This window comes from Phlebotomus papatasi, chromosome 3 (genome assembly GCF_024763615.1).
Source record: "Phlebotomus papatasi isolate M1 chromosome 3, Ppap_2.1, whole genome shotgun sequence".
NCBI classification, from domain to species: Eukaryota; Metazoa; Arthropoda; class Insecta; order Diptera; family Psychodidae; genus Phlebotomus; species Phlebotomus papatasi.
The window spans coordinates 493,327-505,466 of NC_077224.1; the positions used below are offsets into that span (position 1 = coordinate 493,327).

At 32.7% G+C, this 12,140-nt stretch overlaps 1 protein-coding gene and 1 non-coding gene across 3 annotated transcripts in view; both read right to left on the reverse strand.

The window, feature by feature from the left end:
* The window catches only part of LOC129806348 (serine/threonine-protein kinase NIM1), a 60,595-nt gene that overhangs the window by 20,104 nt on the left and 28,351 nt on the right, over positions 1-12,140 (reverse strand). For both annotated transcript variants that reach the window (XM_055854902.1, XM_055854901.1), the window contains exon 3: positions 1,140-1,239. In XM_055854902.1, the coding sequence (XP_055710877.1) occupies positions 1,140-1,215 (76 nt within the window). In that variant the 5' untranslated portion in view covers positions 1,216-1,239. The remainder of the gene's footprint in view (positions 1-1,139; positions 1,240-12,140) is intronic.
* On the reverse strand, positions 6,652-6,724 carry Trnas-aga (transfer RNA serine (anticodon AGA)). The gene has a single exon. It is a non-coding gene; the product is annotated as a tRNA-Ser (tRNA).

Sequence of the window (12,140 nt, forward strand, 5' to 3'; positions counted from 1 at the left end):
CTCCGTATAATTTCATCCCTTACAGGATTTTGACTATTCGGGATTTTGGCTTTTCGATATTTTGGCTTTCAGAATTTTGGCTTTTCAGAATTTTGGCTTTCGGGATTTTTGTTTTTCGGGAAATAGGCTTTTTCACGATTTTGCCGTCCTGAGGCTTCTGGATTTTGTCTCTTCGGTCTAAGGTGAGAAGTTAATTAATTCAATTAATTGCGAAGATAACCACAATATCTTTTGAAAAGCAATCTCTTCTTTTCTTCAAAGTTCTTTGCATTTTTACACCATACGGTTAAGAAAATAACAATTCTTGAAGTATTTGTGAATTCTTGAAAAATTTCTTCATGCCATCCACTTTAAATCACGTGCCTATTTTCTCTATTTTATCTCTCCATCATTGTGTGAAAAAAAGGTTTCATTTAAATTCAAGTCAGCAAAAATGCGCAACTGAAACAGGGAATTTCTTTGGTGTGAAATAAAAACGTAATTCTCCTCCTGAGGATGCAAAGATGGAGAAAAGTCAGAGAATTGCCACCAGATAGTAAAATCAAGAAACAAACAAAAACAACGCAGAGGGACCTAATAAAGTCACTGAAGAATCTCAAGGATCTCAAGAGAGTGATTCTATTTCGTATAGAGAGCCAAGAGCAACAAAAAAAAAGAGATGATAAATAAAAGTGGGAGATTATTTGCAGTAAAATTTACAAAAGTGACTTGGAAATTTGTGTGTATATATGAGGATTTTGAAAAAGAGAAAATAATACATAAAAATATATTCCTTGAAAATTTCTATCAATATTCTCTTTTGACTATGAATCAATTTGGTGGATATAGGGGTTTTATGGAAAAATCCATTGAAGAATTGTATACGTAAAAAGGATATCCATAAATCCTTGAGTCAACAGAGAGAGAGCGAAACCCAGGGTATCCGGAAAATTCCACAAACAGCAATTTCCCACGAGTATATTTCCCATATCTATCTCACATCGACTGGAATAATTGTTTTACAAAATGCACACAAGCAAAAAGATTTTCTTTTCACAGCCCCGTCGCTAAAAATTCCAACCATATAGCATGTGCAAAATTTTTCCTCACTATGCAAATTTGTCAAATTTATTATAAAAAATATACATCACTTCACATACCTCTTGTTAATTGGTGAACAGCTAGTTTGACTTTAGAAAAATTGCCTCTTCCAATGTCTTTGCAGAATTTGTACATTCCAATCCTTCTCCCCAGTGCCACCTTAAAAAAAAAACAAAAAATAAAATGTAAAGTTTATTGCCAAGTTTCCGGTCACTTTTCTTTTTCTTTCCCCTTCTTCTAACCCACAATCATATGGACTCTACCTTTAACAAGTTACCTTCCAATTTGGATGCAACATGGAAATTTTCCACATTTTTCCCTCGCAAAGGCATGAGAGGGAAAATTCCGATTGTAACTAGAGACGAGCACGATGAGTGAGAGAGAAAATGGACAAATTAGCGAGCAAAGAGTGAAAAATTCCAATAAGCTTCCGTGCATTTAATGACTTTCGGACATGTGCTTCTAATTCTATTTTAAACGACTCAGCAAGAGGGGTAGGAAAACCCACCCAATTATTGAAATACAAGGATGAATAAAAGCTTTCTGCCTGTGTCATTGAAAAAAAAAAAACATTTCCAATCGCAGAATAAATGATTTAAAAAAAGAACTTATACCATTTGATTGTGATTTTACACAAGAAAATCAATGTATTCATTAGTTTTGTAATTATACTTGGAACATTTTATCTCGACAGAAGTATACCATTATGTTGAAATTTTACTCATTTAATTTATATTTTACTTATTTAATTTATTGAAATATTGACTAAAATGAGATAATTCGTTGAAAATTCTTCAATTCAATTTTTATTGACATAATGTTTAACCGAAATATAACTCTGTAATCAAAAAAATTCTAACCAGTTAATTGTTTAAAAAAATATATAAAAACTTCCTTAAGATTTTTCTCGTTATTCCTCAAAGTTTTTCTTCCCGAAATCCAATAGGTTTGTACGTAACAGTTTTAAAATCAAATTTATTTAAAGTTTCCATTAACTAGAAGAACCTATTAGCCCAAACTCTCCTAGTTGAAATATTAATTTCCAATTTAGCATAATTTCCCAAATAGCACATCCAATCAATCTTCCATGTCCGGGTTAAGTGAAGCAGGAAGAAAGGATTTTTAATGTAATTTGAGAAAGGGGTGTACTTTAAAATCCATTTCGATCGAATTTTCCTCTTTCCTCCAACAAACACCACATCATGCCCATCCAAAAGCTTTTGAAACGGAAAGCACTCAATGGCGATGTGGATTAATGGAATATTAGTCCTGCTTTCAGGGCTATAGAAGGGTTTCTTGGGGAGGAAAGGTAGAAGGAGTCAACATGAGTAATTCGCGATGCATCGAAATTTAATGGTTGCCCACGTCATGGGTGCTTTCGTGCCAAAGGAATATCAAATCAAGGAAAGTGTTCACAAGTTTACCGACAAAATACTCTACACCACTCTGGTGTCTTCAGACGTGGTGTCCAGATGGTTGTGGAGTCAAAGTTTGTGGTCAAGGACGGCTATTGATTGCTCGATGGAATTTCACCCATTTACCAACCTTCCCAATTGAGGCTTACCATCAGCACCATACCCCTTCAATTTAGCGGACGATACCAATTTCTCATTCTACTATGTTATTATTTTCATACAACAGACTTTCGTGTAAGAATATCCTTCCTTATGGAGAAATCTTTATCCCATACCTTTACTATAAATGCAGTACACAGCAGAGCATACCTCGGTTATTTGACAACCGGGACTAGCACTAGTTCGGTACTCGAGAAACATGATATTCCCAAAAATAAACCCTAAATTTAATGGAATAAACCTTTTTGGTCAATCAAATCAAAAATCAAATTGGTCAGTAATATAAAGTCAGCAGAAAACTTAAAGGAGTTTCCTAAATTAGAAGGTCAAAAAATCGTTTTTTTTTTATTGCTTAAGTCTATTGATGAACAATATATCTCAGAATTTTACCACTAAAATTTCATAAGTCAATTTGAAGTATTTTAGAACCCATTTTTTAAAATGCATTTTTTTAAAGAACTGAATAAAACCTTCGATTTCACGATTTTCTTTGATTTGTTTTAGTTTAATTACTAAATACCTTTCATGAAAATTATTATTAGTTTGATTCTTTTTACACAACACGAGTTGCATATTTCCCGCCAATTAGGAGTTTGTCTGATGAAGCGCTACAGTCAACACCTCATTACTGTGTTATCACACTTGCACATTAAAATTTTAATATGATTCACATTAATTGTCGCTGGTGAGAGTCCAAAAGTGTATTTTGTGTGTTTGAATCATTTTATATTCAAAATTTGATCTATTTGTTGATAAAAAGGTAGACTTGGCCCGCAAAATTTGATATAAATTGATTTATAGCATTAATGCGAAAAATTATATAATGCGATTTTCTCTTTAATTTTTTAATGTGAAGAATATTTATGCTTTAGGTAAATTTAAACTTATTTTTGCAGGCTAAGTCCACTTCTTTATCAATAAATAGAAAAACCCCAAATATTAAGTGACTCAAAGAAACAAATAACATATTTGGCCGCTCACAAGCGACAATTAATGTGAATCACATTAAAATTTTAATGTGCAAGTGTGATAACGCCGTTTGTCTGTCATTTAACGTATGTTTTATGAAAAAAAAAATTATAAAAGTACTTTAAGTGCTCGAACTCGTAACTTAGATGCTATACCTCAAAAGTACTTAACCATCATTTACCATATCTTATTCAAGTTCCTTATAAATGTCCAATTTATTTATTAAGGGAAAAGCCTAGTGTTCACGACTTGAAGGATTACACAGAGTTTTTCCATCTGGCACTGGACCCTTTTTCTTAGATTTACCGGTTCAGAACCTATTTCAATCAATTTATAAATCACTCCAAAATATCGCCCTAAATAGCTACAATTTCGAACAAAAACTAATTGTCGAATATAAGCCGGTTCAGAACCAATTTGAACCGGTGAAATTCAATTCTTTATGTTTACAAAGCCTGTAAAAATTGCAATAGGGAGCCTTTGGCTGATAACTTTACGTGGTAAATTTTTTTTTAGGACTTGAAATAGCAATTCCAAAACCCTTATACGGGCTTCAGACTTAAGGCTTAGCCATAAGGCTTAATTTCTCTAATTTCTTATTAGTCGAAAATTATTGGAAAATTTTGACTTAGAAATGGGCTATTAAGAGAAAGTAAGGTATTTGAATCAGAGGAACAAATAAAATTGGTTGTTATTTAGGATTTTGAGACCTTCGAAAACTAGGCTAAACCTCTAGTCTGAAGACGGTCTTAAGATCTTAATGAAACTCGATCGAGAATCATAGAATTTTCTCAGCTTGAATTTGTGTTTCTTAAAGTCTTCCATTGCTCTTTAGTGTTTTACTTTCTACTACGGGTTCCTCTTTCGACCCCCTAGGTACGCTTCTGACACTATATAATGGAAAATATACTCATCATGGTCATCATGGAGTTCAATTTTCCCAACTATCCCACAACGATGCTCTTGAACTTTTTCATTCACCTCCCAAGAGAGAATGATAAGATACTGAGGCAAAGAAAAAACTTCTTACAAATCCCAATCACAAGCTTCCATAGCAATACCCTCTCTTTCAGGAAGATTCAGTGTCACCAGAGTGGGTGGAAATGGAAGCCCTACTAGTGGAAAGGAGTCTGATGGATGATCCAGAAAGTTTTACTTTCTTTCCCATCAGTTTGAGGAAAGAAGCCAGCAAAAGCGTTCTACCCAGAAAATTTGATGAGATTTCTTGCAGCCCCAGACCCCAGACATGCTTTCCTTCACATAAATCCTATCAGGAAGATCTTAGGGTATAATTTCGGAAAATACTTTATGTTTTGTACAAAATTCCCATATTGGTAGCTCAATTTTTTTTTTGCTGCATCAATATAAGAGTGTGAATGTCTTATGGCACTTAACCTTGTAAGAGAGAAGTTTGATTTTATGGTTTGAAAAGAAATTTGTAAGAAAAGTTTAAGCAATTTATATCAAAAATTTCAGAATGGAAAAAAATAAGTAATATCACTCTTGTGAAAGGGGAAGAGCAATGTTGTTTTTCAGATTAAAGTAATTTTTAAACGAGTATACGACATATCTCAGTATTGAAGACATGGAAGATATATACAAATGAATTTAAGAGATTGTTTTGACACATGTCTATCACATTTAAGATAGAAAATCAATTTAATAAATCTTCCTCGAAAAAAGAGATTTCTATGTATAGTTGCTTTTTTCGCCTCACAATATAATAGAGTTGTGTTCTTTGAACTTGCCATATCGCTATTCCCATTCCTTTAAACCATGTTGTTTTAGTTTCGGGTCAAGCAACAAAAACAATTTATTGAGCCAACAATAGGGGTACCTAGAGCAAAATGTGACAAGCAACACATTTCAAAATTCAGTATCTTTTAAGACAGAAGATGACGAGGTTTTAATTAACATCCACAAATATCAAATATTTATATAGGATTCGAATATGGAATACTGAAATATTAAAAATTTGAACCTTTTCTCGCAGAAAGTATCAATTTCGACTAACATAAGTATTTTCCGATATTTATGGATTAGTGTTTTTATCGTAATTTCCGAATCAGGCATAAGATTTTCGAAAAACTTTAATTTCAATTTCAATATCAATTTATTAATAATGCTTTTGAGAACCTGCTCTTGAAAACAAAAAATATAAAATATAAAAATTTGTCAGAAAGCAATTCTAGCGTCCACTGCCATCTTAGCATTAGTGAGCAACCTCCAAAGCCAAACGGTGGAAATGTTCTTTCTCAAGTTGTATAAGTTATCTGTAAGTATCATTTGAAATAGTCTTTCTGACATTTTAGGCAAAAGGAAAAAAATGAAACTAAGACGCCAAAAAGGTTTGAATAAGCCGCAGTTCTCCTTTCTAGGGAGTTCATTCCAGGGAGTAACTCCATCAATAAAGTGAGAGTTCCGAAAAATACTCATGGACTCAGAAAAAGACATTCAGATATCTAGACTTACGATATTTGAGAACGCAAGATATGAAATCAACAGTTTGTGACTGCAGGCAGAGTGGCAGGGATCAAAAGGATGGAGATTGAAAATATAACGAATGCAATTATATAGAATGGGAAGGAGCAGGGCAAGAATTAATAGCATTCGAACATCCTAAAGAGTGAAGTACTGATGCCTTCTTATAAGGGTATAAAGGGAAAATTTATTTCTTTTACTTATGTCAGAAACATGGATTTCCCAGACCAAGGAATCATTGAAGATAATTCCATGATTTTAGGCTTTATGGATATAAGGTATAACATTATTGCCATTGAGGTGAAGAGGAAGTGGATCAGAACTAAAATTTATTTTTTGAAGATAACTATATCTTTCACTCATATAAATAGGTATTCCATCGGTATGAAAAAATGCGTGGTAATTTTATCTCGAAAGTGATTGAACAGACTTCTGTTCGCTTGGTACGTAAGCCCAAGAAGTTTTGTTTTTATGCACAGAGAGCGACAATCAGAACAAGTGACTCCCAACTCACAATTCAACCCAAATAGAGACAGGAAAAAATCCCTGCCTCCACCCAGGCTTGAACTAGGGGCCTTTCGCAGTCTAGGCGAATGCTCTACCAACTGAGCTATGAAGACACTGGCTCTGACTGAGAGAGCATTCGCCTAGACTGCGAAAGGCCCCCAGTTCAAGCCTGGGTGGAGGCAGGGATTTTTTCTTGTCTCTATTTGGGTAATTTTATCTCGACTGAATTTTACGCTACTATGTAAATTCTATGTAAGGTTTTCAATTCAAACTATGCACCCACATACTCTGTTTTCGAACATTTCATATTAATTTTTCCCATATTCCTTTAATGAGTATGGCCGATCTGTGGCAATATATTTTAATAACTTAATGGTCACAAGCACCAACGGTCGAAGGGAGAGTACTTTCCATGTGCGAAGCATGAAAGCCTTCCCTTATACCAATTTAACTTAAATTTAGAAATTACATGTATGTAATGTAAGGCATGTTAAAATTCTAACAATTTATTTCAAACATTTATACAGAAAAAGTCTATAGCACATTAATATTTTAACAATATTAGTCATCAAAATGCCATTAAAAGATAGTATAATGATAGGGTAAGCTCAATCACATTTTATGAAATTGATCAAAATTTTATGAATTGATAAACTCACAAAAGAATCAAAAAAAAATTATTTACAAATAATTACGGTAGTTGTTTTTATAATATCAGAATATTTCATTTTTTAGTACTTCTATAGATGAAATAGTGATTCGACTTCGCGGGAAGTTCAAATTTGAAAAAACTTTAACCCTTTAAGGATGATTGGATCATCGATGACCCAAAAATGAAACTTTTCCTACGACTATCTAAGTTTATGTTTTGCTCAGAAAACTCGCAAAAAAAATTTCTGACCCCATATTTTTGACCCTCTCGTCCTTAAAGTAACCTTTCTCATTGTGAAAATTCGCGATGCTTTCCATGGACCGCGAAAATCCACGAAAAATTTCGGAATAAATTCTTTGGGGTTGCGAATATCCGCGAAAAATTACGGCTCGGCTGACTCGAAAATGGTGACTGATCGTATCAAGGATGTTCAAAATTCAAAACAAGTACATTATTGTAAAGGATAGATTGATCTCAGGATAATAAAATCGAAGTATTGCTATTAAATATGATTAGGAAAGAATAACATATAATCAGTAGATTATAGAATTGCAATGTCTTAGAGTTGGAGCAATGAAAGCCGATTGAAATGGAGAAAATTACAAGTATATAAAACAGAAATTTTCATCATATGGCTTCAATTCAATCATGTTTTTCAAACGCACCGTACTTAAAATCTTTCTCCTGACCACGTTCATTTCTCAATTTTCTTTTAAAAGTGTAATAAAAGAATAGATAATCTATTTGAATGATTTTAATAGTTAATTTTTTTTCTATTTTGTGGCTTTCATTTGCAGTCCTTTTATAATATCTATGTGAAGAGATTTGAATGTGTTAAATTGATTGAGGATTATGGCACTGTAGAATGCTCAGTTAGCTTAAGGAATCGCACAACAACTTATCTCCAGGGGAAACTTATTTCGAACTACGATGCTAATCCTATTATCAGAATTATTGTCAATTACAAATTTTCAAATGGTATGTATCGTAAATTTTTGATTGATATCACCGAGGATGTATGTGGATATCTTGCGGGAAAGAAATTGGCTCCAGTGATAAATCTCTTTTGGAATTCTTTAAGAAATTCTACTAATTTCAGTGGATGTCCAATCAAGAAGGTAAATTAACAAACCTGGAATTGCTCGTCTATAAAATAAATTTTTTACCCTTTCTCCCTTATTAATTGATTGTTTTTAATATTTTTATTAAAGGATGTCGAATATTATATAAAAGATTTTGTATTTGATGCATCAGACTTTCCACCAGGAGCAATTTCGGGCCAATATCGTGTAGATATCATAGGAACAAACACTATTGATAAAAAGGCGACGATTTTAATACAAGCTTATGCAGATGTAGTGAGCTTACTATAAATATATTATTATGTTAAGGTTAAATAAATAATTGATAGAGTGTAATATTTTAGTGCAGAGGAAATTACATGTTACAATGGGAGACAATTTGGATTTTATCAAAATACTGTAGGGGAAAGTGCCCATGTTTGATACTGTAAAATGATGTCCAAGGTTTGTGATTATTTTCTGATTACCACACAAACCGGAGCGATTCTTCCATTATGACAAAAAAATGTATCACTTATTAGGTTCATAATCCCACCTCAAATAGTTCTTGGAAATCCTTAGATTTTCCTCAAGAAGAAAATGGAAATTCAGTGGCGATTTTTATACAAGTTGGGTCCGGGGCCTTCCTGTATAATATTTGATTCAACAATTCGGAGGCCCATTTTCACTGTATAAATTTCACCGGATACAAAAAATTGCACATCAATATTTAGACGGAACTCTAATCTATCTGCTAAAATCGTTTGTACGACTGGTTATTAGTTTTAAAATCACTTTTATGTAATTTTTCTAAGCCGTGTTTTTATGACATTAGGGCACTAGCGAAAACTATTTTTTCACTTTGAGTCCATGAAAATGTCATTCTGCAACCTTAAAATTCAGGCAACAGGGTTGAAAGTTATGTCAATTGTCGATAAAATTAGAGGATTACAAAAGGTGTAATTATGAAAGAATCACATCCAATGATAGAGTTGCCACATTTAAATTATCATTCATGGACATTTCTTAAAATATAGGATGGACACAGGTAGAATTTATGAATTTGTATCCACCCACAAAAAACAGTGTCCCTAAGTAAAAATATTTTTACATAAATATTAATACTGATGAACCCTCTATGTGCCTATGATAGCAGTTCTCCTGAACAGCGACATTAATTAAGAAAAAACTTATGAAATATCGTGTATCAAAATTACAGTTTTGGACCTATTTTTGATTTTTGCTTCCTGAAACTAGGAAAAAAGAGCTAGGATCCTATTTTTTTCAGGAAGTGTGAGACTTAGTACTAGCTATTAAAATATATTGCTATGAGTCACAACTATTGATTAACGTAGGAAAAAAATAGTTATTATCAAGCTTGAACAGTATCAAGCATGGGCACTTTCCCCTATCTTATTTTTGTGAACAATAAAAAATAACAAAGCATGTCTAATCGTAGTCCTTCAGGACTTTTCTTGAAAGACCTGGTCACGTCTGGAGTACAAACGTTTCTGGAGAAAGAACTGAGGTATCGACAAGCGGTTTTCGGTAAATATTAAAGGTTGATGTGCGACAAGAAATTCATGATGTCAAATATATCCCATCCGCTATTTTGGAACACCCTCAAAATTTGTTTTCTCAATAACTATTTAAAAGAAGATTTTCCAATATTCTGAGTTAATGAACTTCGCCCCTATGGCATGGATTCAAGCTTAAAGTTTAGTATGTTATAGCTATAGCTGCATTTTATATCTATATCAAATACATCAAATATTGCACAAGTGCCTCGGTCGCCGCTGACTCTATACTCAAACGTGAGAGATCATACTTCAAAAATAGATCGGTCTCTATTTCCGGTTTTATAGCGCCTATCGCACCTATAAATTCCTAAAGGTCTTATGGGTCTTATCCTCTGAAGTCTAATATCTGATTAAAAAATCGCAGTGTTCGGTGGTACCCCAATTTCCATAGTATAGATTTGGTGCATTTCAACTTCATAATTATTAACCCTATAACGGTGTTTTCTTTAATATGCGAAAAAAAAGTTCTAATACAATGTTTTCTAGGATAATTATGATCCAATAAAGTCGAAAAAACATGCATTCTTCATTATCTTTTTTAGTTTAGTCGCTAGGTGAGAAAATATTATATAAAAAATTTTTGAAACTCTTTTTGCTTCTAAAAATCACATTTTTAGTTTTTTTTTCAAATTTTTTAAATAAAATATACAAAGTAGAATGACATATCTTTCAGTAAAAAATAAATTTATTTTAGTCAGGTAACTTTAAATCGGCATTTTTATGGAAATTGGAAATTAGTTTTTTTGCACTAATATTCTTATGTTGCTTTGTTGCCACACAAAACTGGGAATAGCAACAAAACGAAGAGTCAAAATGAGTTCAAACTTTCAAGAGATGTTTACAAGAGTATTACCGAGGACACTATAGCACTTTTTAATAAATTATACCTTTATTGTCGCTGTAAATGTGATTTTTGTGAAGACCGCCTGGAGGCGGTCTTACCCGTTAGAGGGTTAAAGAAATTTATGAGCATAGAAAGGATTTCAAATGAACTGGAGTATTTATATTCAGATTATTCCAATTCTAACACAAAATTATGAAAATTTAAATATTTTGGGAAAATGCAAATATGAATAATTTGGATAATGTCGCAGTGCGCAGTGGATTTTCTCGTAAACCTCTCTAGGGATTTTTTCGCCAACCATTGTGAATTAAATTAAAACTAGGAATGAATATCATTAGAGCGAAACTTTATGAAGTGCACTTCATTATTGCACGAGATTTCCCACATTGCATATTAAACTTGGCATAAGAAAATTCTATCACTTTATACCATACCTCCCTGGGATAAAATTCTGAGCACAATATTGAAAATTAATCCTTTAAATATACAGAAATCTTTTAGTATGGATTTTATATTGATTCAGCTGAAATTATTAAGTCATTAAAGATTAAAATGCAGTAATATTTGATGAAGATCTTCCTTTCGATATTGCGAAAATGGAAGAATATTTCATTTTGACATCTATTTATTACATCTAGAAAGGTCGTATAATGCCTCGGGAAAATCCAGGAAAACCACCACGGAGTAATGATTGAGGGGCCATCGTAGAAAAAGTCATAATTTTTATATGACTGGAGCAAAGATGTAAGGTGTCACATCATATTTATAACGTTGAAGGAAAAGACATTGCTTCCTTTCAGAGTAATCTGTCTTCCCATTAATTTTTTTTCGCAATCTCGCAACTTTTTCGACATTTATACCTTGAATTTACTATATATTAGTTTATAAATTATTTAATAGCAAGTTTGCTGTATATGAAACTTCCTATTTGAGTGTTCATTTCCTCAGGAGCTCAAGTAAAGAAATATAAATGGGAAAACTTCGACTGAGGCATACAAATAAGACAAAAAGGGAACACAAGTGCTAAAAATTTAATCATAGCACGATACAAAGTGAAGATTGTAAGAGAAAAGGCGGAAAAATAGGTCAAATGTTTCTTCTTCCAATTTCATTCTTCGCAATGATGACGAGAAAATTTTTGAACATTCTCAGCGAATTGTTCTATCAAGTGCTCTCATATAGCTTGCCTTTATCTTCTCCTTTTTTTCACACCCACACACACCCATCCTTGGATAAATTACAAAGTGAAATGCGCTTGTTCTTAACCTTAATTTATATTTTCCGCAACTCTTTTTACTGGTTCATAGAGAGAGAATTCTTTCTCAGCCATAAAACATTTTACTGGGGGTTGGAAAGTTCATGGTATCACGGCTTCATCTAATAACATTGTTT